This window comes from Myotis nattereri (genome assembly GCF_964212035.1).
Source record: "Myotis nattereri genome assembly, chromosome: 1".
Taxonomy (NCBI): Eukaryota; Metazoa; Chordata; class Mammalia; order Chiroptera; family Vespertilionidae; genus Myotis; species Myotis nattereri.
In genome coordinates, this window is record NC_138075.1 from 29,645,428 (window position 1) to 29,672,004 (window position 26,577).

The window sequence follows — 26,577 nt, forward strand, 5'->3', positions numbered from 1 at the left end:
ACATTTTTTCCCTCAGGACTACAAAGACATGATATATAAAATTTAAATGTATGACTATCTCCTAAGTATGCTCAAGGAATACTAGATATAAATCATCTTTCTCCTCTCATTTAAGAAACAGAGCATAATGAAATAAGAGACACATTATTATAAGGGCAGCTTTAAATTTAATTTAATTAATTAAACGTTCATTTGTAGATTTTGTAATTTTGTATTAGTTGCAAACACCTTTCAAACAATCATAACACATCACTGTCTCACAACAGTGTGACTAAAGCAGTCAGACATACGCAACAAGCAGGTGAAGATGCTACCCAGGATAATGGTAGTTATCCCAGTTTTACTTGGAAGATATGATCTGGTTGATAATGTTTTAGGCTTCTTAAATATTTACATCTTCTTCCACTCCTGGAAGAAGCAGAAAGCTTTTCAAAATAGATATACTTTATTTTGTTTTTCAAAGTTGTACAATATTTAATATCTGGTTATGATAAGAGATCAGGGAGACTGTATAATTATAGAGAGAAAGCAAGAAAAAAAGAGTAAAAATTTAAGTACTGTAGCCAACTTCATCTTTTATTCCATTTAGTGAACACGTTGCAGTGAGCACGAGATGCTGAGTTAAGTCTACTGTTTCTCCAGTTCACCTCAGTTCCCATGAGCATCACTGAGTTAACATATCAGTGTTCTAAGTAAGGTTCTGATATTCAAAGGTAAGTATTTCTTATATAACATGGCCTCTAAAACAAGCCAAGCAATTTATCTGATTCAACAAAAGGATTTATTTCAATGTTAGAGTAAAAACAAATTGTTGGGTTACTGAGAATATGTCTTTCTATAATAATACTACATCACAGTTACTTTACCTATGAAAAATCTCATCCTCTTTGCTAACATTTAGATCCCAACCTCTGTGAAATAACTAACTTGAGTATACAGTGATGAATACTCCTTAGCTTAAAAACATTTTTCTTTACCCGGTTACTTTTCACATTGTTTTCCTTCTTTATCTAAAAATTAATTTAATTAATTATCACACATATATACACACATATTTTTACGCATGGAATTTTGGGCTGATATCTTAGAATCAAGATTTGTAATTTGAGATCTGAGGATCCCAGACTCTTTCAGAACCTCCAGACGACGGTGCTCAGAGTAAGGTAGGTCACTATCCAAAAAAAGTCTATGTCATCTTCAAGTTTGAGATTTAAAAGAAGTCAAAATAGAGTCTATCCTTGAGCAACAACAACAAATTGCACTTCATAAAACTAAGGTTAATGTATGTGTATGTGTGTGCACATATGTACACATGTTCTAGGACTGGAATTGAGTTCTCAGGCTGGGGCTATAGGCTGAAGAGTTGACTTTATTAGGATACTGGTGGGACTGAGGAGGAAGAAATTGGCTGCTCATTACCTAGTCAAAATGGGTGGAAATAAACATCCCTACTAACACTTAAATAAACATACACATGCATGCCTAAGGCTGCTCATTTATAACATTTTCTCTTTCGATGCTACCTTAATGTTCATTTTAGCTGAATGATATGATCTGTTCTAGAAACTGTACCCTTAAGTATGGCTCAAGATATGCAAGAACCAAACTAAATTCACAAGAATACCCAATAAAGGATATTTAACAATTCAGGTTTATAAAACAAACCTAAAGATTTGATAACCAAGCAATTAATATAATTATCTTATTTTATATTAAGATAATTATGAACAGTGTTAACTCAGGTCATGTCTTCACAGAATAAAAATCAAGTATCTAAGAGCAGAGGGTACCCAAAGCAGGAACATTGAGTGGAGCAAATGGAAACTGCCCTTTTGTTCAACACTAATAGGAAGGGCAAAGTTCTATACTAACAAAATTTGCTTCTAGGGAAAGAAGAGATAACAAAAAAATAGGTGGGGATGTGGGGGGTGGAGGGGATGACAACACTAGATTATGTCACATCCTAGTTTCCAAAAGTTCTTCTTCTTTTGTTAATGCAGACTGACCAGAAGCTATCAGACATTTTGTAATTTTCTCTGAATAATTTTCATATATCTCAGCTTCCGCAAATTCTGTTTTGTAAACCTTTTTATATTACAAAATGATAGTCTATATAAGGAATATTTTCCTTAATCTTCTTGACCAGTCTGACTGCCAGCAGCAATGACAAGAAAACATCAGAGAGAAACAGTACTGTTTCAAAAGGATGGAATAAAAAATATATATATATGGCTATTAATTTTCAGTATCTCAAAATAAATCTGGCCTAAATAAATCAAGGCAAATGTAGTTCTATTCTTAAAGTTATTTATAAAACTGTTCTTGTGTCATCACAGAGGTAGTCAGAAAGCTAAATAAATAGCAATTAATAGAAATCCAAAATATTAGTCTGTTAAAAGCAGTAAAGCTTATATAAAACAAATGCCTAATGTTATGGCTCATCATAACAGAAAAGTAATCTCAAAATTACTCAGGTGCTACCTCAGAACAATATATTTTGAGTCTAATATGATATATTCTGAACATAAATCTTTAAAGATAAAAGGGCACTGTTTTTGATTAAACTATGGATAACTATGACATGAGGCTCAAAATGAGTGAGTTTGAATCCTGACAAATTAAGATTGTTCTATGGATTGTGCTCAAGATTTTCCAAAGTTTTTCAACTAAGTGTAACAGTAAAATTATTATAAGTGAGAGGCCAAATTATGTAAGAATAAAAATTTTAATATATTATTTTTATATTAAAAATATACTATTTTTATTATGTGATGAAGATTTAAAAAATTGGTCTCCAAATCATTAAAGTGAGAAAGTAGGTAGCATTAGAAAAATTTAAAGTATTGAATACATTAGGAAGAGAAAATAATACAATCTTAGATATTTAATTCACTTTTTGGAACATAATTATTTTATTTAAATATTAGTAAATTAAGACAGTCAAATATGATTACTAGATTTAAAGTATATAAAGTATATAACACACTTAGGAATTAATTCTTTCTGTATCTAAATCAAATCTATATATATAAAACCCTAAGCAACCAGACTGGATGACTGGCCAGTAGCCATGACATGCACTGACCACCAGGGGGTAGACACTCAACGCATAGGCATGGAAACATGGAACAGACTGATGAATTTCACAGGGAAGTGGGTAGGAGGGAGGGTGGAAAGAGATGAACAAATCCGTGCACTGGGCTTCTAGTTCCTATATAAGTGATTTGTACTTCTTTGGTTACTTTAAAAATCATTGCCTTTATTCTTTCTTTTTGAGGCTATGATGAATGCACTTTGGTATTTCTCATTTCATTCTCCAAACCTATGTTTCTCTTATATTCCCATTAAATCATCTCTCTATGTAATTTTTCCAATATGAATTGGAAAAATAGTAATTTCCTCAGATAGATATTTCAGTGTGCGAATTCTCTCTTCTGCTGGTCTAATCTGCTGTTTTATCTGTTCATCGATTTTTTAGACTTGCATTTTCTTATTTCTAAGAATCCCATTCCCCCCAAAATTGCTCATTCATAAATGATGATCTCTTATGTCCTTATTTTTGTTAGTCTCTCTTTGTTCTTTTGGACATTTCACCATAGGTAGGTTAAACATATATCCTGGCTTGCCAGGGACAGTTTGATGTGTTTCTGTTGTGTCTGCTAAACCTGTCTGGTATAGCATTTGTCCTAAACAAAAGTTCCCCAGTATGAACAATAAATGACAACAGTCATCTAATTCTTAGATGACTTTTGTATTTGACAGTTCTAGCAGTTGTCATGTTTTTCAGTCCATCTACTGAATAATGGTTTTGCTTTGCTGACTTGTGATTGGTAAGTTTTAGTAGTACATTCATTACTTTATCTTAATCTGTTGAGAATACTGCTGAATTAAACTGGGGGAAATGTCCTTTGGAGAAATATTATTTCTGTTTCACTGTCAGTTTCCACTTCAGCCTCCAACAGGTTCTCAGTCTCAGGGAATCCCAGGATGAACTTTACACACTGCTGCTAATCCAAGGATAAGTGTCTCACCAGCAGTGCTGCTAGTCAGTCATCTATCCCAGGGCACCTTCTGTCTCTCCCAAGTCTTGGCTTCCTATAGTTGTGGCTAATGTTCCCTGCTGCTCTGACTTCCAACTCATAAATTTTGGGGGAGAATGTGAATCTAAATACTGACAATGTCTGTCATTTTACAGGGTATGCCTCAGAGGATCTGTCCTTTTACTGGGTTAAGTTTTTCTATAGTGGGAAGGTTTTTCAAAGTACCAAATCAATGATTATTTTAGACCATACCTCTTTGTAAACTGCTTTATTCCTTTATGAAATGGATATCTTTTATATAATTACACTGACATTTTTCACACATTGCAGACTGCCCTACAGAGACATGGTACCAATTTATCTTCTAAACGATAATGTGCTTTTCACACAAACCTTGCCTATTCCAGGCAATCTCAATTTTAAAGTTATTTAATTGGTGTGTACAAAACAACATAATATTTTTAAAGGTACATTTATTACCAATTATAACAAGTACATATTTAAAAGCAACTTACAACTTTTCGCTTGCAAATTGTCTGTTTATATCCTTTGCCTACTTTCTATACTGTTCTTCCTATTGAATTATAAGAAAACTTTATATATTGAAAATATTAAACTGTTGGCAGTTAAATCTATTGCAAATATTCACTTTTAAGTTTGACATTTGTAATAATTTTTGCTTAGCTGATATTTCCATGAAGAAGTTTTAAATTGCTTATATAGGAGGTTCTATAAGTATTTTTATTATATTTTCTGAGTTTCATGTCTCAACTAGAAAGGTTTCTCTTACCTAGAGATCATAAGCATAACCTATTAATTTAAAAATCATAAACTTATAGTTTTTTATGTTAAATGTTTAGTCCATGTGTAGTTTATTTTGCATGATCAATCTTCTCGACCAAAACGGATATCCAATTTTCTGAATACCTTTTACTGAATAATCCTTCTTTCCTCCAATGTCTGGAAATGTCATATTTATAATGTATTAAATTCCAATTTTATACATATTGAGATGAATAAAACATCATTTGGTTGGATTTATCTCTAACTTTGTTTTCATGTAATGTGCCAAATGTTTAATTACAGTGCCTTATATTATGTTTTTACATCTGACTGGATAAAGCCCTCTCATTGTTTAACTTAAAAAAAATTACTAGATATTTTCTTAGATCTGTTCTTTTAAAATGACATTTAGATTCAACTTTGTATACTCTCCCCAAAATCAATTGGGAATTATACCAGATTTATCAATCAATTTAAGGAAAATCGACAATTTCACAGAAATATTTGCATCTAAGAACATGGCATGACTTCCTAATCATTCAAACAATATTGTATGTCCTTTAATAAAGTTTTGTTTATTCAAAGCTGGCAAAATTCTTGTTTATTCTTAGGCATTATAAAGTTTCCTTTCTTTTTTTCTATTGCAAAGAAGACATTTTTCCATTATATTTTCTAGTGGGTTGTTCCTAATTTAAGTACTACTATTCTATAGTTATTTAAAAAAGAAAATACTCTTGTATTTAGCCGCCATTAAAAACTTTTCTGGATTCTAATACTTTTTCAATTGACTATTTTGGATTTTCTAGGTGAATAATGTCTATAAAAAAAAGGGTTTACAACTTTTTTTTAAAAAAATGCTAACGTTCTTCATCTTCCAAAACACTGATAGGCAGTGCTATGTTACCAAAAGCTAACTGTACTCATTCTCTAGGTCACAAATAGGCAACTAGCTTTGCCACTATCTTAGGTAGCAATCAATACATCTTTGAAGTGATGCTACTGGGAATTCTGACTCACTGGCTTTATTCTCTTAAGGAATGCATACACAAACCAATTCAAATACAGTAATTGTCCCATCTAAAAATAACAACTGGAACTCAATTTCCTCCAGAAAATTTCCTTCTTATTCATACAGATGCAATATTTTAAGTCCTTTCTTCCTTCCCTCTCCCCACTCTTGCTTTTAACATACACATACACATACAGACACACACACACTGTGTTTCATTTTTTCTTCCTGAGCTAAAAACAACTTTATTCATGACTAAGTGTATAAATTTTGTGGAAAGTAAAACTCGTGAAATCTGAAACAAAAAAAAAGGAAGATGGAGTTTTAAATTAAAACAAAAAAAAAAAGGCCAATGCCATTATTCAGTCTAGACTGTTACCAATCTTCCTACAGATTATACATAAAGATATCCATCAATTTATTCATTTTCAACTAATGATATCTATTCTTCTACAAGTTTGAATACTAAAGATAAATTTGGACATTATTTTGAATTCAATTGTAATTACTGAGTAGAATTCTATTTATTTTTCATTGCTCAGATTTTGTATTTCAGTCACACACACACGTTTTTGAAAGCTGGCTCTGAAAACTATCCTCTGCAATCTTCATACCCAGTTGGTAAAAAAGTGCTATAAATTCTATCCTGAGAGAGCCATCTATCCCTTCTAATCTCGCCTGCATTTAGGTTCTCAACATCTTTTGTTTGAATAGCCCAATAACCTGACTGGTGTTATAACTACGTTTACTCTCATTCAACCCATTCTCTACTCTGCTGCCAAAGTGGTCTTTCTGAATTTCAAACATCATTAAATTCAATGCTATTTAACATCTTTCAAAAAATCTTAATTTCTTTCCACAGGAAAATCCAATTGCCTTTTATATGACACAGAGAGTCTCCATAATTTGACCCTATCTACATCTCTAGGTTCTCTCTTTGCCACTTCCATCTCCAAACCCAGTCTGCAGCCCGACTGATCTACTGGAAGAGTTAAGATTTCAGCCATTGTGCCTTCATAGAATTGATAAATTCTTCACAGTAGATTAATAAATATTGGATTATTTCTACAATGAATTACTGTATGTTAATGAGAATGAACAACTACATATAATGATATTAATTGATTTTACAAAACATAATATTGAGCAAGAGATCCAGACACAAAAGATTACATGCTATATGGTTTCATTTATATAAAGTTCAGTAAAAAAAACACCTATAATACTAAAAGTCAGAAGAGTAGTTACTTTTGACAGTTGGGCTGTAACTGAAAAGGAGCACAAGAAAGTCCTCTGGGATGCTCTTAACATTCTGGTGTCTTGATTTGGAAGGCGCTGTTTACGTGAGTATATGTTCGTTTTTTGAAAATCCATTGTTATAACTATACTGTTAGTGTGTTTTTTGTAAATTTAAGTGAAAGATAAATAATACAAATAACAATAACAAAAACAGTTCCAGTAACACTGCTTTGAAATTTTTTCTAATTCCCTCAGGCAAACTTTATATCTTGCTTCTATCACACACACAACACTACTATATTCATGAGCATGTCATATTTTATTTATCTAACTAGAGGCCTGGTGCATGAATTTGTGTACCAGTAGGGTCTCTCAGCCTGGCTTGCGCCCTCTTGCAATCCAGGACCCCTCAGGGAATGTTCAACTGCCAGCTTCCGCCTGATCCCCACAGGCCAGGCCTAGGAACCCCACTGGTGCACAAATTCATGCATCCGACCTCAAGTATGCATTTAAGATCTTGGTTAATCTCTTCCCCCACCCCGCTTCCCCTCCCCACTGAGGTTCATCAGTCTGTTCCATGTTTCCATGCATGTGCTTTGAGCATCTGCCCCCTGGTGGTCAGTGCGCATCATAGCTACTGGTTGAACAGTCAAAAGGTTGTTTAGGCTTTTATATACTGGTATATAGACTAGAGGCCCGGTACGCAAAATTCATGCACTGGGGGGGAAGGGTTTCCTCAGCCTGGACTGCACCCTCTTGCAGTTCTGGACCCCTTGGGGGATGTCCGACTGCCGGCTTGTGGCTGGATGGCCTTGTGTTGCTGCACAGCCTATTGTTTGAGCTTCAGCAACTGCTGCACGTGCACAGGCTGGGTCACCATAGTCTGTCCTGTGAACACCATCGAGTAGGTGAGTCAAGAGCAGAGGCAGGCTCACCCCGAGTTCCCTATGCTTCCCTGAGTCACTGAGTTATTCAGACTGACTGCCTTGTACAGAGAACAGCACTGGGATTGGGCCTAAGCCAGTAGTCAGACATCCCTCTCGCAGTCTGGGACCCCTCAGGGGATGTAGCAGTGCACCAAGTGGCAGGCGGCCAGGGAGGAGCCTGAAACAGGGTTGGGCGCCGTGCCGCTCACAATCATCCTGGCCCACTGTGACTGCTGCCACCATTTGGTAGTGCTGCCGTGGAGTTGGGAGAGGCTCCCACTGTGGCAGTTGTGCTTGTCAGCCATGAGCCTGGTTTCTGGCTGAGTGGCCCTGCCCCTGTGCGAGCACACTGACCATCAGGGGGCAGCTCCTGTATTGAGCATCTGCCCTGTAGTGGTCAGTGCACATCATAGCAACCGGTCGTTTTGGTCGTTCCGCCATAACAGTCGTTTAGGCTTTTATTATATAGATTCTTTCTATTTACTACCTATAATGTAACTTCCCAGAATGCTAAGATCATAACTTTCTGTCCATGTGTTCCCAGGTCCCAGCACAGTGCAGTTACTGAGTGTGTGTGTGTGTATGTGTGTATACTAGAGGCCCGGTGCACAAAAATTTGTGCACTCGGGGGGGGAGGAGGGGGTCCCTCAGCCTGGCCTGTGCCCTCTTGCAGTCTGGGACCCCTCGGGAGATAACGTCCTGCTGGCTTAGGCCTGCTCCCAGGTGGCAGAGGGCAGGCCTAATCCCTAGGTGCAGCCACGGGTCGGGCTCAGAGCAGGGCTGATTGGGGTGTTGGGGCGCCGCCCCCTGTCATGCACAGAGCAGGGCGGATTGGGAGGTTGCGATGCCACCCCCAGCCATGCTCAGGGTAGGGCCGATTGGGGGGTTGGGGCACCACCCCCTGTCACACTCAAGGCAGGGTCGATGGGGAGTTTGCGGCGCCACCCCCGGTCACGCACAGAGCAGGGCCAATCCGGGGGTTGGGGCGCTGCCCCCTGTCACACACAGAGCAGGGCCAGTCAGGGAGGTTGGGGCTCCTTACTCTGTCACGCACGAAGCATGGTTGATCAGGGGTTTGGGGAGCTCCCCCCTGTCATGCACAGAGCAGGGCCCATCAGGGGGTTGAGGAGCTCCCCACTGTCACTCAGAGAGTAGGGCCGATAGGGGAGTTGGGGCGCTGCCCCCTGTCACACACAGAGCAGGGCGGATCAGGGGGTTGGGACGCCGCCACTGTCACACTCAGGGCAGGGCCGATGGGGAGGTTATGGCTCTACCCCATCACACACAGAGCAGGGCCCGTGGGGGGGGGGTGGGGGGGGGTTGTGGCGCCACGCTCTATCACCCACAGAGCAGGGCCGATCAGGGGGTTGGGGCGCAGCCACTCTCACACTCAGGGCAGGGCCGATGGGGAGGTTATGGCTCTACCCTGTCACACACAGAGCAGGGCCCGTGGGGGGGCGGGGCGGGTTGGAGCGCCGCACCCTGTCACACACAGAGCAGGGCCGATCAGGGGGTTGGGGCGCCGCACCCTGTCACACACAGAGCCGCAGGGCGATCAGAGGTTGGGGAGCTCCCCCGTATCAGGCACAGAGCAGGGCTGATCAGGAGGTTGGGGCGCCTTCCCCTGTCACAAACAGAGCAGGGCGGATAGGGAGGTTGTGGCCCCGCCCCCTGTCACACACAGAGCTGCAGGGCGATCAGGGGGTTTGGGTGCTGCCTCCTGTCATGCTGATCCCGGTGCTGGGAGGCATATTACCCTTTTACTATATAGGATAGAGGCCTGGTGCATGGGTGGGGCTGGCTGGTTTGCCCTGAAGGGTGTCCTGGATCAGGGTGGGGGTCCCCACTGGGGTGCCTGGCCAGCCTGGGTGAGGGGCTGAGGGCTGTTTGCAGCTGGTCACACACCCTTCAGGGTGGGGGTCCCCACTGGGGTGCCTGGCCAGTCTGGGTGAGGGGCTGAGGGCTGTTTTCAGGCTGGTGGGTGAAGGAAGCTCCCAACCTCTCCTTTTTTTCTTTTAATTCTGGCCCAGCTTTAGCTCTGAGGCTCCAGCTCTGAGATCCCAGCTCGCTGAAAGCTGGTTTCTGGGTTTTTTTTTTAGCTTCATTATTGGTTAAAATGTTTCAAACTCCAGGCTCAGAGGCCTGCAAGGCAGGGGGGGGAACGCTGGAGTCCTCCGTCACTGAAGCAAGGAAGCCTCATGTTAGTTTCAAGCTGCCTGGCTGCCGGCCGCCATCTTGGCTGACAGTTAATTTGCATATTGCCCTGATTAGCCAATGGGAAGGGTAGCGGTCATACGCCAATTACCATGTTTCTCTTTTATTAGATAGGATAGCAGTAATATGCAAATGAGGTCAAGACTCTGTGATGGTCACGACCAGCTCAGGTGGAGGGGCTGGGCACGGCCCTGAGCCTGAGACAACAACATGCAGGCACAGCCTGGAGCCTGAGAGATCAACACAGAGGGGTGCCTTGCTCCAAGCCTCAGACGCAGCTGGGGGCAGGCCCCCAGCGGACACACACACACAGTGTGCCTGCTCACAACCTCTGTGGTGGGGCTGGGGGCAGGCCCCCAGAGGACACACATACACACATACACACACACACACACACACACACACACACGGCGCCTGCTTGGAGCCTACGTGGCCATGGTCACCTGTCAGGGCTGCGAGGCGAGAGGAAAGCCTAGCCTGACACATGTACCAGTGCCCAGGAGGTGCTTGGGTCCCTTGGTCTGATGGGTTTTCTCCAGGGAAGTCTTCTGGTTGCTTCTCTGGTCCTGGTCAAGGGAAGGAGCCAGGGGTGGGGGGAAACGAGGCCAGGCCAATCTGGATTTTCCAATTGTTCTTGGCTCTGTGTTTGCTGCAGAGGCTGGTGGGAGGAAGTTCTCCGCACAAAGGCAGGAAGGCAGAGGAGCTCTGTGGCAAAGGCGAAGGCACAGCGGTCCTGAGACAGCCCGAGGGTCTGCAGCACAGAGCGCTGGGCAGGGCAGCCACCGCAGGGGCTGTCCCCAGCACCTCTCACCCCTCTGAGGGCATCAACTCGGGATGTCACAAATGGGGAAACAGACCCAAACAGAGTTTAGACCTGCCCAGGTCACATAAAGGCTTCCAATTCAGTTCCCTTTCCACTCTTCTTCAGGTTCACAACCATTGACTGAACACTTTCAAGTTCCTAGAAGGTGGTAATCTCTCACCAACTGTGGTTTTAAGAGGGTTTCCTTTTAGATGTATGCCTTTACACAGCTTTCTCGAAGAGGCACTTACATGCCATACAACTCAGCCACAGCAAGCATACTGTTTGATGCGTGAATTTCCACAGCAGCTCAACCACCGACAAAAACCATTTTCAAGTTTCCATCACGCTGTTTGCCCATCTGCAGTCAACCTCACCCCAGCCCCAGGCAACCACAGATCGGCTTTCTGTCTCTGCAATTTTGTATTTTCTAGAAATCTCCACCTTCAATATAAAAAAAAAAAAAGGTAAAAAAACCCCCACAAGAATGCTGCTGTCCTCAGGCCTAGAAAGGGGAAGACAACTGAGGGCAAAAAGATGTCTCCGTGAAGAGCCTACAGTGCGGGGCCCGGCCCCTCCTGCTTCAACTCCCAGATGAACAAAGTGAGGGTCAGAGAGGCCTGGGGTGTGGTTCAGTCTTTTCAACCCATGCCTGCATCCCAGATGCTAATGACAGTGGCAGCAGTGATGGTACTACTCAGGGCCCGGCCGGCCCCGCCCCAGTGGGGACACACACACACACACACACACACACACACACACACACACACGGCGCCTGCTTCGAGCCTCCGCTGCCAGACTGCGGCTTAGGTCCGCTCCCCATGTCAGTAGGACATCCCCTGAGGGCTCCCGGACAGTGAAAGGGGGAAGGCTGGGCTGAGGGACCCCCACCCCCTAGTGCACAAATTTATATTTATTAACTCTAGTTAATATATAAATGAGGATTTCTTAATTTCTGTACTATTAATATTTGGGCCAGAGGATTCTTTGTTGTAGGGGCTGCCTAGTACATTGTAGGATGTTTAGAAGCTTTTCTGGCCTCTAATAAAAAGATGTCAGTAGCACCCCGCCAGTTGTGACAACCAAAAACATCATCAGGCACTGTGAAATAGTCCCTGGGGACCAAAAATGCTCTTGATTGAGAATTATTTACATAAATAAATGTTTCTGTGGAAAAATACAAGCCAAGTGTTATACAATTCACTTATCAAAAAAATTTGGGCTTGAAATGGTTTGCATGTTAGTGGAGACTAAAAAAATATGAGGAAAGTTAAGCTCTGCCTGTCAGAACATGTTTATAAAATGCTTTAAATTCCTAGATAATCAAATATAATTCACATTAACTGCATGCCAGAACATTGTTTTCATTGGAATTCTTATGATGCAGAAAACTAATTTGTGCCAAATAATTTGCAAATAGAACTATATATTTAGTATTTTAAAAAAAAATCACTGCTAATAGTAGCTATGTGGATTCAGTGTCCTAATTATAAATTATTTTCTAAGGTTTGTTATTTATGAACAAACCATTCATTCTAAAATATTAAGATTCAATATTTTTCTATCCATAAAGTATTATCATATATATTCCATAAGAAAAGGTTAGAAAATAAACTATTGTGCATCAGCTATTAAAAAGACTTGCAAAGGGTTTAAGTACTTGTTAGAAAATAATGTGTTTGTATTTTATTAACTGCATACCTTTGATTCAGAATGTGTTTTGAGCTTAACAGCGGTTGTAAGAGGATGGGTAATGAAATAACTGAGTACTATTATATTAATGGAATTTGAGAAAAGAGAAAACCAATTGGTATATATTTATGTGTCAAATAAACTAGTTAAAAACCTACTGACTTTGCCGAAAGTATTTCCTGGCAAGTAATTCCTTAAACTTCTCTTTGAAATTAGAATCTGTCTTTAAGAACAGGTTACTGAGCCAAAAGAAAACTGAACAAAGAAAACAGGCATTTTATAAAAGAAGAAACAAAATTGGGCAAACATAAGAAAAATGTTTCATCTCATTATTAGTCTACAATATGCCAATAAAGGCATACAATTTTCATCTATCAAACTGGTAAGATCAAAAATGATAATAGATTTGCAGTCTCACAAACTGATATGAATATATAAATTTGCACATGTATTGCAGAGGACAATGTTGACTCTTTTTAAAAAAACATATTTTATTGATTTTTTTCAGAGAGGAAGGGAGAGGGACAGAGAGTTAGAAACATCAATGAGAGAGAAACACTGATCAGCTGCCTCCTGCACACCCCCTACTGGGGATGTGCCCGCAACCAAGGTACATGCCCTTGACCGGAATCGAACCTGGGACCTTTCAGTCTGCAGGCCGATGCTCTATCCACTGAGCCAAACTGGTTAGGGCCAATGTTGACTCTTTATTCTATTTTAAGAAATATTGCTAAAGTGATAATCAGAGATGTATTTGACAATTTATATAAAGATAATGTTTATAGTAGGAAATAAGAACCTAAATAATGAATGACAAGAAAATTAAGTTAGTTATAGCTTATTTATACTCTGTAGTGATTGACAGATCCCTTTTATTTTTGTAGAACAGTTATTACATGGAAAAAGCTTAATTTATATAAAAAGGAGAATGATTAAGAGCAAGGGCCCTGGAGTAAGACTACCTATTTCAAATTCTAGTCCTATTATCTTCTACTAGCTCTATGATCTAGGTTAACTCACAATTTAATCTTTCTAAATATAATTTCATATCTGTTAAGTGGTACCTATTGCATATGTTTGTTTTAAGGATTAAATGAGATATTACATAACCTGTCACACAGTAAGTGCACAATAAATTTCAGAAGCTATAGTAATAATTGAGATGGTTTTATTAAGAAACTCAAACTTATACTTATGGATTCTTAATTGTGGAAATTAATCAATTATTCCTAGCTAATAAGTTGAGATTATTGGTGGGTTTTGTTTACTTCATAAATAAATCTTTATTCATAAAATAGGAGTTTTTAAAAAGCTAGTAATAAAAGGCAAGATAAGTAGCAAAAACCATTTTCCTTCTCCTAAATGAGCATATACTTTTCAGTTAAAATCTCATCTTTAACATTATGTCACATTAAAAAGATCATCATTTTATGCTCTTATTGGAAACCTATGATACATGCTAACTGCTGTGATCCTAAAATTCCAACAATAGGAGTAGAATGGAAATTTAAAGATAGACCTTGTTAATACAATAGAAACTCTCTACAGATGACTTTATTTTTTAATTAGCAACCATCATGAAAAGCAGAATATCTCAAAAGGCTCTCTGCCTTTTAACCATCTCACAAGATTGACTTTATTTTAAACCAGAGACATTGAGTTGGGATGAGAAAACAATATACTTATAAGAGATGTTTTTTTTCAGAATATTTGTTCAAATCTTTATAATGGTACTAGTGGCCTGGTGCACAAAACTTGTGCACATTAAAAGGGAATTAATTAGAGGAAATATTTTAATATTGCTATTTGCCCTTTATAATAGAAGTGTCAATGATGAAAGAAAATTAGTAAAATGCATATGAAAATCTTACTCCTGCCAGAGTCTGGGGCGCGCCATGGGACCCAGAGTCAAGTCTCCGCTCACCCGTGTGCGCCTTGAAATTGCGCGAAACCCAGACCCGGCTGGCCCCAACCCCGTCAAGCCCCGCAGGGCCGGGGGCACAGCTTCAGATCCCCTGGCCGGGCGTCGGGCAGGGGGCACAGCCTCAGGTCCACCGTCAAGCCCCGCTGGGCAGGGGGCATAGCCTCAGGTCTCCTGGCCTGGCGCTGGGTGGGGGGGCGTGGCCTCAGGTCCCCTGGCCTGGTCTCCAGTCCCCTGACCCCAGTGTGAGGGTGCAAGGACCATTTGCATATTAGCTCTTTATTATATAGGATTATTACCTCTGATTGCAAAATAAATATGCACACATCTACTGTAATATGGATCTGAACAAATGAAAAATATTGATTACTGAACATCTGAGATGTTTTAATGCTGCTGATATGAACAGAAAATATCTCTATCTCTTCAAAAGTATTAAATACTAGAGGCCCGGTGCACAGATTCGTGCACTGGTGTGGTCCCTCAGCTTGGCCTGCACCCTCTTGCAATCCAGGACCTCTCTGGGGATGTCAGACTGCTGGTTTCGGCCCCCAAGGATGTGTAGTGCACCCAGTGGCAGGCGGCCGGGGGGGAGCCCAAGCTGGAACCAGGCACCACTCCACTCCTGATCATCACGGCCCTGCTGTGCCTGCTGCAGCTGCCTCCACTAGGTAGTGTTGCCACGGAGGTGGGAGAGGCTCATGCCAACGCAGCAGGGCTTGCCAGCTGTGAGCCCGGCTACTGGCTGAGTGGCGCTCCCTCTGTGGGAGTGCATTAACCACCAGGGGGCGGCTCCTGCATTGAGCATTGACCCCTGATGGTCAGTGCTCTTCATAGTGACCGGTTGACTGGTCATTTGGTTGTTCAGTTGCTTTTATATATATAGATGGTAAGAAATTTAAAAGCATTCAGAGATAAATACAAAATGTTTGGGAGTTCTTTGTATTTTATAAATATCCAAATGTCTAACAAATGAATTTTACATGAAATGATTTTGATGTTAAAGACTATTAAATATATAAAAAGCTTTAAACCAAATAATTTCCATACCTGAGGCAATTGACTTTTCCCTCAATAATCTCTCTCTCACTCCACCACACCTCTTGTGCCACAGGTACAATGTGTGAGTTTTTGCCAGCAAAAGTAAAACATTTGAGGATAGAAGAGCAAAGGAGAGAGGAAGAGATTAGGGGATTTAGAGACTGGTCATTAGTGCCTGTTCCTGTCACTGTCTACGTTAAAAACTGAAGGAGTGAAACTACCTCCATAAAATGTTTGTGGAAGGAAGCTACTGCATCTTCCTTTGCAAGGTTCTGAATATGTCCTACTGTTCTTCAGGAGATAAAGGGCGGGGAATGGGGGAGAGAAAGAAAAAAAAATTAGATGACAACTTGTATGTTAGGAGTAGTTACCTATAAAGAATCCCAAGATTACAAGGAAATTTACAGGATTTTGTTATTAAATTTAAAAAGGACTCTTGAAGACTAATAAGGGAATGATACAGAGATCTTGCCTTTCCTGGTTAACTTTCACAAAAATACAGTATACAACTCTATTTTCAATTTAGCATTCCTCAAAATAAAAATAAGATTTCAGAGATCACAAAAAAGTATATTATGAATAAACAAGTTTAATAGAATGATGCTATTCCTTTATCCCCAGATCTTATACTTTAAAATATCTGCATAACCTTTTCTTGCATTAAAAATGTTTTTCAGAATGAATACAAGCAAAAATGTTAAAAATTATTAAGAAAACAATTTAAATCTGGATGTAATTTCTATTTTAGTGCTTCTTTTCTGACACAAGCATTTTGATCTTTTTGTAGCTGTGCTGTTAAAAAATAAATAACCAGTAGGCTATCAGGAGATGGGAGGATAAATAGGTTCCCAAAACTTACTTTAGTGTAGCACTTTAAAGAGATTCCTTTAGAAAAGTAAGTGTGAAGCAGTTAGCAATAGGAATAAAGCTAACTGCTCTCAAATTTAAAGGCACACATAAATTTAAGGACAAATGCATTTTTAGTTCAAATGACTAATTAAAAAAATCCATCATAAAAACTAACGAAGATGACTGAACTTTATGACATCAGGAATTCAAATGAGCTTTAGTTGATAGTAAGAATAAATTAAATCCCCAAACGTTTTCAAATATATAGTTACTAGTGGCCTGGTGCATGAAATTCGTGCACAGAGGGGAGGTTCCCTCAGCCCAGCCTGCACCCTCTCCAATCAGGGACATCCCTCTCGCAATCTGGGACCGCTGGCTCCTAACCTCTCATCTGCCTGCCTGCCTGATTGCCCCTAACCCCCCTGCCTGCCTGACTGATTATCCCTAACCTCTCTGCCTGCCTGCCTGATCGCCCCTAACTGCCCTTCCCTGCTGCATGATCTCGCTCCCAACTGCTCTCCTCTGCTGGCCTGATTGCCCCTAATTGCCTCTGCTTGCCTGATCACCCTTATCTGCCCTCCCCTGCTGGTCTGATCTCACCCCCAACTGCCCTCCCCTGCTGGCCAACTTGGTCTGATTGGTCGGTTTCTATGCCAGTCAGCGTCAGAAGCTCTGCCTCCTAGGTAGCCATTGGCTCCTCGTAGTTCACACAGATTTGATTCTGATTGGTCGGTTTCTATGCCAGTCAGCATCTCCAGGCCTATCTCTGGACCTGATCAGAGAGGCGGGGCTGATCAGCAGTCCCCAATGAGGCCTGGAGAAAAAGAGAGGCGTAGCTCCTGGCAAAGCCTGGAGAGACAGTGAGAGGCAACGGTTGATCAACAGCTGCCACAGAGGCTGCGGATCAGACCCTGCCTCTCTCTCCAGGCCTCTCTCCAGGCCTGATCCGCAGTCCCCTCGGCAGTCAGTGCTGGGTCACCATGGCAACCAAGCACTGACTGCAGGACTGACTTCCAGTATTCGGTTGAGCCTTTGGTCAGTCATTATGGACCCTGGATTTTTATATATTAGATACTTTACCTAATATTAGTTATCTATCTCTAGCCAATCTCCACTCTTCCACTATCAAACTAAAAACCCTTGTTTCAGGTAATGCTGTTTATTAACAGCTACCAACAAAAATCACTAATTTGTCACTGAATGCTCTAGGTTTTAAAACTAAGAGATTCTTATTGGCATTTAAAATATCACCAGAGTCATTCAGCTGTGATAAGGCATTACAGGTAATAAAGAAGACATTCTTAGTCCTGATTCAATGATGCTTACAAGAGGTGAAAGAATGTCCTTATATACAATCACTCTGACTTAGAACATTCTTCCTAAAGAATTAAAATAACAAAATTTTGTAGATATTAGAAATGTATTTTTTGTTAAAAGGTTTTTCCCTTCTCTCGGGATGTAAGCTCCTTGAAAGAGAAGCCTTATCTTTGTGTATCAATTCCTAATAGACTACATAGCATAGAGCAAGCCTTTTAAAATAGGTTCTAATAGAATAATTGTATGTAATGAAATAACTTCTCACCTATACATATAGAATAGTACAAGGTTATGTACCACCTTGGGAGATTTGAGAAGACAGCCACTCAATTTTCTGTGTTTTGAGAGGTTACATGAGGAAGCTTGGCTGAGAAAGACTCAATAGAGTATGTAAAATCACCCAAGAAATTGAGATAACAAGTGAAAACATTACCTACTAATGGACTGAAAGTCTTCTCTCCCAAATCCATTATTATTGCATATTTAAATACTCCAGTTTTAAAGTCCTTGAAGACAATTACCAATTTTTCCCAACTTTTATAACCCCTGTAAGGTCTAGGACACTATGCTACACAGTTCAATTTAACAAACATTGTGTCTTCACAGTGGATTAACACACACACACTCACACACACTCAATACCTAAACCATATCCCCAACTCATTATGTCAGAGGGTTGGGCCCAGGACTTTTTATTATTATTATTTTTTAAGTTTTTAAAAAATATTATTGATTTTTAGAAAGAGAGAAAGGGAGAAAGACAAAAACATCGATGTAAGAACCAAACATTGATCAGCTGTCTCCTGCACATACCCTATCAGGGTTTGAGTCCGTCATCTGAGCATGTGCCCTGCATGTGCCCTGACTGGGAATCAAACTAGCAACTTTTTGGTACAAGGAACAATGTCCAACCAACCGAGCCACCCAGCCAGGGCAGGTCCAGGAATAGTTTTAGAAAAATCTCTATAGGTAGAAGGCTGGGTATCCAAGATTACTCAATTGAAATAAATTCCTATTCCAGTTGCTAGTTTCTATAAATACACCCTGGTTGCCTCATTCAGTCCCATTATCTTCATTTAAACCTTGCCTTTCAAAAGCCTCCCCCTCTTCTCTTCTTTAAAAGTCCATATTACTCTATTTCAAAGACATGCCATCATTCTGTCCTGAAGTTGGTATATTTTTTAATTCAACCCTCTTCAGAATCATTTTGATGTCCTTCAATCATGAGTGTTATTTCACTTCATTCTCCTTTCATTTCTACCAGGGTCTTCTAAATTTCACCTGGCCACCTGTAACCTTTCTAATTTCTTTTGCTCCCAATGCAATATCTTGAACTTATCCATTTTAGTGTTAATTATACAGTTTCCTGATGCCGTTGCTATTGATTTTATTTCCTCTTATACAAAATATTAAAAGTTCTGAGTACACTTTTAGGTAAATACCCAAAAGAAGGGAAAGAAAAACAGATACCTGCATACCCATGTTCATAGCAGCATTATTCATAATAGCAAAAAGATGGAACAACTCAAGTGCCCAGAAGAAAGGATAAACAAGAGGTGGCACAAAAATACAATAAAACAGTAGTCTCAAAAAAGAAATTCTAGTATATGCTACAACATAAATCAACCTTGAAAATAATATGTTAAGTATAAGTCAGACTTAGAAGAATAAAAATTGAATGATTCTACTTATACAAGGTACTATAATCGGCAAATTCAGAGGCAGAAAGTAAAACAGAGATTACCAGGGGCTATAGGAGAGGTCAATGGGGGGTTGGAGGTAGGGAAGGAAGGACATCTTTAATACTTTCAACAATGAAGATAAATTAAATAAATGGATCAGAGTGGAAAGCTACTTTAATGCTAACTACAAAGAAACTATAAGTAAATGTATTAGTTTTAAAGATGATACTTTTAGTCTTAAATGAAATTAATGGGAGTAATTTGTCTTCATGATGCCCTGAAAATATTAGGGAAAATAAACTAGGAAATAAATTTAGTATATGAAAAATTATTAAAATATCCTATACATAAGGAATAAAAAGTACATAATATATGATGTGAAAAGGCAAAGATAACAAATGACTTAGAAAAAAAATTCTATTCTTAAGTAAAGAGAAAAATGTAAAGTTGTATAAAAAAGCTAAAAGGATGGGTGGAAATGAGTTTAAAAGGCAGTTTAAGAGTAAATTGGACTGTACTGTTAAAAAGCAAAGCATTTTTCTATTTTTAAGATATGTTTGGACAATATGTAGGCAACACTTTTCTTGGAAATAAAACCTGATCAGGGTTACAAGACAACAGAGGAACAATGCCAGTGATTTATCAGATATAGAGAAGTATAAAGGAGGTAATATGGCAAGTTTCAAGACTGAGTACATAGGAGATGAATATAATATCTCAAGTTAACTAATGGGGCAGCCATGTACAACAAATAGTTATAGGAGACAGTCATAAAGCAAATTCAATCAGCAGTCCAACTTAGTGGCAGAAGGCAAGTGGAGATCAGCAGCAGAAGTGCTAAACAATCTGAACCTACATATATCACAGGCATAGATTGGGCAGGGCAAGATCAAGCAGGCAGATGGCATAGGAGTGCCGACAGACAATGCTGAGCAGTCTAAAATGCTAAAACAGCAAATGGCTATGAGAGTAACAGGCCATTTGCTGCTGGGCAAAGCACAGTGAGTAAAGAATGCAAATTAATCAGCAGATGAGTAGAGTGGGGCAAAAAAAAAAAATAGAGAAAAAAAATCAAAGGCAGTCAAAGCAGGAAGACAGAATAGCAGAGAGGCAATGATAGATCATCAGAAGCAGTTGGGTAGGGTAGTGAAAAGCTGTCAGCAGGGGAACAAAACACCATTCAGGAAAAAAATGAGACAGAGTGAAGCAATCTCCTGAATTTGGTGTCTTCCATCTAGGAAACAGTCACGAGTAAACTGCATATGAAAATCCATAAGAGAACAGCACACAAATGGAAATAGCTAATGGATCTGAACTCTATTGCCCAGAGATACAGAGTGACCCTAGAACATAGATACATACAATCCACAAGAAAATTAAACAGATGGGAAAATGGGTTGAAGCATTTTTATAATGACAAAAAAAATCAAAACACTAAAAATTATTAATCTGGAAATGATTGGCTGGGATTGAAGTCTTCGCTTACCCCTTTCTGGAGCCCACAAAATAGGAATGTTGGGAATTTCTGCAGCAGAAAAACAGAAGAGAAAAGGGATTTCTGACTCCCAGTTTGAGGAAAGCAGATCAAATTTAGGGCTGTATGAACTGGTTCATGGAAGTAAGAACCAGCCTGAACCTTCACCCTTCCTCAGAATCAAGCCATTTCTGAGGTTTGAGAAAGGTTTAGGAAGCCCTCACCCCAGCATTTCCCACAACCGCCCCTTTCACACTTACCTCCAGTGCAAACAGTTTCCAGCAAGGAGGTACTTGGGAAAATTCACTCCCATGTTAACACTATGGCAAAGTTTGAGGATGGCCTACTAATGTAGGTCAGATTTCTGACTCAGTGGAATCCCTTCCACCCTTTGTGTGTGAGCAGATGGGACAGGTTATTAGAAGCTACCTATCTCTTTGAAAGTGAATGAGAAAAGAAGCAGGGGCAGAAATACCATTAAAGAAAGTAATACTAATCAATACCTTGATGAGCTCATCAATTGTCATGGGCTTTAATTCCATTAAGATCTTGATGACTCTAAAAAAATAGTATCTCTAGCCAGACTTTTACTCTGAACTCCAGATGCAAATATCTAACAGCCAACTTAACATCTCTACTTGGATATCTTAAAGGCAGTTCAAGTTTCCATGATCAAAGTAAAACTCCTGATCTACCTCTTCAAATCTACTCTTCCCACAGTCTTATCCAGTAAATGGCAACTCCATCCTTCCAATTGCCAACTCAAAATCCTGGGTATTATACTTAACTTTTTTCTTACTCCAATCTGTTATCTCTACCTTCAAAATGTATCAATAATGTATTTTTCACTAACTCCACCTCTATGTCACTGGTTTACTAGTAAGTCACTATAATTTTTCACCTGGATTATTTCAATAGCCTCTTAAATGGTTTCCCAGTTAAAATACAAGTCAAATCATGCCACACCTCTGTTCAAAACTCTCCATTACTCTAAGGGTAAGATACAGGTCCTACTTGATCCATGGCTTATTCCCTCTCCTACTTTAGATGTTTACTCAAATGTCACCTTATCAACGAAGCCTTCCTTGATGGCCTTATTTAAAATTACAATCCTCTTTCCTGCTACCTATCCACCTCCCCTGGTATATTTTTATCCATAGTACTTATCACCATCCCTAATACAACACTTGTTCCTTGTTTACTTATATTTGTGTCACCCCACTAAAATGTGAATTCTAAAGAGGCAGGGAATTTTGACTTCTTTGGTTATTGCTATATTCCCAATATCTTGAACAGTACTTGGCATTTAAAATAGGTATTCAGGACATATTTGAGTCTGTGAAGTGTTAATTTCTTGTGGGACATCTCCTTTCTCTGTCTTAAATTCTCACAGCAATCTTCTGAAAGCTCAAAAACTATGGGCTTTTAATTAACAGAGTATATGCTAGTACAGAACAGGAGTGTTCTAAAATAGGGTTAGCAAACCACAGCCAATGGGACAAATCCTACCTGCTGCTTTTTTTTTTTTTTTTTTGGCATGGCCTACAATCTAAGAGTGATCTTTCTATTTTTTAATGATTGAAAAAAAGCAAAAGAAAAATATTTCGTGATATGTGAAACTATATGAAATCTAATTTCAGTGTCTATAAATAAAATGTTATTGGGGTAGAGTAAGGCACATTCATTTATATCATCTTATGGCGGATTTTGTGCTACAGGGCTGGCAAAGGTGAATAGTTATGAGAGAGCTCATACATCCTACAAAGTCTAAAATATTTACTATATAGACCTCTAAAGAATAAGTTTGCTGACTTCCATCCTAAGGTATTTTTTGTTTTGTTTAGAAGGCAAAGAGTAATAACTAATGTTTGAACAAAGATAAACTGGAGCATCATTGTGAATATTGTTGCTATTATCGCTCAAGATAAACATGAGGGAAGGTCCATTTATACTAAGATTTGCTTTCAATATTACATAAAAGCAGCCCTCATTTCTCTAATTATTATTTAATACTAGAGGCTCAGTGCACGAATTCGTGCACCAGTGGGGTCTCTTGGCCTGGCCTGAGGGATTGGCCGAAACCAGCTCTCTGACAACCCCTGAAGGGTCCTGGATAGCAAGAGGGTGAAGGCCGGGCTGAGGGACCCCACCTGTGCACGATCAGGGTCGGGGAGGGACACGGGAGGCTGGCCAGCTGAGAAGGGACTGAAGGAGGGGTCCAGGGCATGCCAGGCCTGTCTTGCTCAGTTCCAATCTGCCTGACCCCAGCAGCAAGCTAACCTACCAGTTGGAGCATCTGCCTCCTGGTGGTCAGTGCATGTCAGAGAGCAGTTAAGCAGCCTTAGCAAATCATTAGCATATTACACTTTGAACAGCCAACAGGATGACTGGACACTTAGCATATTAGGCTTTTATTATATAGGAGGATTGATGATGATATTCATTAATCTACCCACTACACAGAAACACTCTATCTTAAGGGACAGGGTGCAGTATAGAAAAGTCTTAAAAATGGCAAAAAGAGAGGACGTGAAGGAGGAAAGTAAATAGGGCCAACAAATAGATCACATATCAAAGTACCATAATTAACTAAACCTCTAAGTACCCTGTTTAACAATAGTGGGAAACTGGCATCGTGTGAATCTCTTTTGAACCAAATCAATGGTGTTACAATGCTAAAGTGAATTCATGATAATGGAGGTCTCCTATACAATGTAGTCTTAAATCAGAGCAAGCAACAGACACATTTTAATAAGATTCCATTACATTTATATAATATACAAAACTAACAGCTATCTTCTCATTGGCTCAAAAGCAAATATTTTATAGAGAAGTATTTTTTAAAATTTGAAAAATCCTATTTGAAATCACCTTCTAGTCAAAACTGACCTATCTTCTCAGTACATAAAGTTTTATCCAGATAATTATTACATGAAAGGATATTATATCATGCTGTGATTAAACTATAGAAAGCAAAGAGGAAGGTGAGGGGAAAATACACTTAAATTACTCCAATGATATACATCACTACAATGCTATCTTCAATCTTCATAGAGTCATATAATTTATTTCCTCATATCAATTGGTTCTTCCAGCACAATCAACTGCTTCTTCTGCATTATTGCCTTTGACCTTCAATATCTCTCTCAGGGAAACTGATGACAATGCATTTTCAGACAACATACTGACAAAAGCTTTACTGCTTCTTTCGTCTCGGCATCTTTTGAAGGAATTTGGATTCTTCCTGTAAGTTCTCATCATTGTGCCTGTCATTTATGATTATCTGTAACAGTTTCTCCCTCCATTGGACATCTGTCCTCCATTCTTTAATAGCAGTCATGTTCTTTCCAAGTTCCAATATGAGGAAATAATACTTGTAAATTATTAGAATGATTCCAAGTAGTTTATTTTGTTATATGAATCCACTTTCTGACTCTCTATTATTAGTTCCATGTTGCTTTTTTTGGCAGGCAGTAACAAAATTACAAATATTCTGCCCTTCTAATACAGTGATATCATTCCAAGAAGCTCAGAGGACTTGACAGATATAAATCTATTTGTTATCATTTTACTACATTTTGCATGAAAAGCAACATTAATTCCACTTTACGGATGGAACTCTAACATAAGAGATGAATACACATTCTTTATTTCAGACAATAATAAGGAATATCCTGAAATTTTCATTCCTGAAAATGTATCTGTAGATAAATATGTTTTACCACTTGTATTTGCAATTTATCTAATGATATTTAGTTTTCAATGCCTTAGCACATAATTTGCAAAATGAAGTATTCAGATGACAGCCTCTGGTCATTTTACAAGAGTATGCTTATGAGGATAAGCTGGAAAGGTGATTTTAAGATTTTACCACTCTGACAGATTTAAGGTAGAAAAAATCAATATCTAGCATGTCATCTCTGTTTCTTTTTACTTCTTCACAACTACACTGTTGTAAACTTTAGGTCCTTATCTTGATGGGTTTTTCCCCAGAAAAAAATTCTTTCAATATTTACTCAGCTATTATCTACTTACTTTTTTTTAAATATATTTTTTATTGATTAAGATATTACATATGTGTCCTTATCCCCACGTTACCCCCTAGCCACGCCCCCCCACCCCCACCCCACCCCCCCCCGCTCATGCCCTCACCCCCCCGTTGTCCGTGTCCATTGGTTAGGCCTATATGCTTGCATATAAGTCCTTTGGTTGATCTTTCCCCCTTACCCCCACCCTCCCCTACCTTCCCTCAAAGGCCCGACAGTCCTCTCCATCTCTGGATCAGTCCTTGTTCATCAGTTTATGTTGTTCATTATATTCCACAAATGAGTGAGATCATGTGGTATTTATCCGCTCTCCAGTTCCATCCATGCTGTGGCAAATGGTAAGAGTTCCTTTTTCTTCTTCCTCTTCTTAAAGAATACCTTTCAGCATTTCATATAATGCTGGTTTGGTGGTAATGAACTCCTTTAGCTTTTTCTTATCTGTGAAGCTCTTTATCTGACCTTCTATTCTGAATGAGAGCTTTGCTGGATAAAGTAATCTTGGTTGTAGGTTCTTGCAATTCATCACTTTGAATATTTCTTGCCACTCTCTTCTGGCCTGCAAGGTTTCTGTTGAGAAATCAGCTGACAGTTGTATGGGTACTCCCTTGTAGGTAACTGACTTTCTTTCTCTTGCTGCTTTTAAGATTCTCTCTTTGTCTTTTGCTCTTGGCATTTTAATTATGATGTGTCTTGGTGTGGTCCTCTTTGGATTCCTTTTGTTTGGGGTTCTCAGCGCTTCCTGGACTTGTAAGTCTATTTCTTTCACCAGGTAGGGGAAGTTTTCTGTCATTATTTCTTCAAATAGGTTTTCAATATCTTGCCCTCTCTCTTCTTCTGGTATCCCTATAATTCTGATGTTGGTACGCTTGAAGTTGTCCCAGAGGCTCCTTACACTATCTTCATATTTTTGGAATCTTTTTTCTTTTTTCTTTTTCGGTTGGGTATTTTTTGTTTCTTTGTATTTCAAATCTTTGACTTGATTCTTGGGATCCTCTTGTCTGCTGTTGGATCTCTGTATATTATTCTTTATTTCAGTCAGTGTATGCTTAATTTCTAGTTGGTCCTTTTTCATATCCTCGAGGGTCTCACTAGATTTCTTGAGGGTCTCACTAAATTTATCGGCGGTTTTCATAAAATTCTTGAAAAACCTTATAAACGTGTTTTTGAACTCTATATACAGTCGTTTGCTTTCCTCCGTTTCTGTCATTTGTGACCTGTTTCTTTGTCTCTGCATATTTTATGCTTCCCTGTGTTGGTAGAGTGGTTTTGTGTGCTAGGTGTCCTGTAGGGCCCAGTGGCTCAGCCTCCCCAGTTACCTGAGGTGGACACTCTTGGTGCACCCCCTTGTGGGCTTTGTGCACAGTCTTGTTGTAGTTATGCCTTGACTGTTGTAGGATCACTGGGAGGAATTGACCTCCAGGCCAATTGGCAGTGAGAATCGGCTGTGTCTGCAGTGGGAGAACTTCTGTGCTGAAGACACCCTTCTGGGGCAAGACTTGCTTCAGTGGGGCTTTGGTGCTCACTGAGTCTGCCCCCTGGGTG

The 26,577-nt window shown here is 39.5% G+C and overlaps 1 protein-coding gene across 9 annotated transcripts in view; it reads right to left on the reverse strand.

Moving 5' to 3' along the window:
* Positions 1–26,577, reverse strand: part of GPHN (gephyrin) — a 435,000-nt gene that overhangs the window by 203,510 nt on the left and 204,913 nt on the right. For 3 of the 9 annotated variants that reach the window (XM_081088056.1, XM_081088058.1, XM_081088052.1), the window contains exon 5: positions 21,002–21,040. The exons of the other annotated variants lie outside the window; for them this stretch is intronic. In XM_081088056.1, the coding sequence (XP_080944182.1) occupies positions 21,002–21,040 (39 nt within the window). The remainder of the gene's footprint in view (positions 1–21,001; positions 21,041–26,577) is intronic. 9 annotated transcript variants of the gene reach the window in all.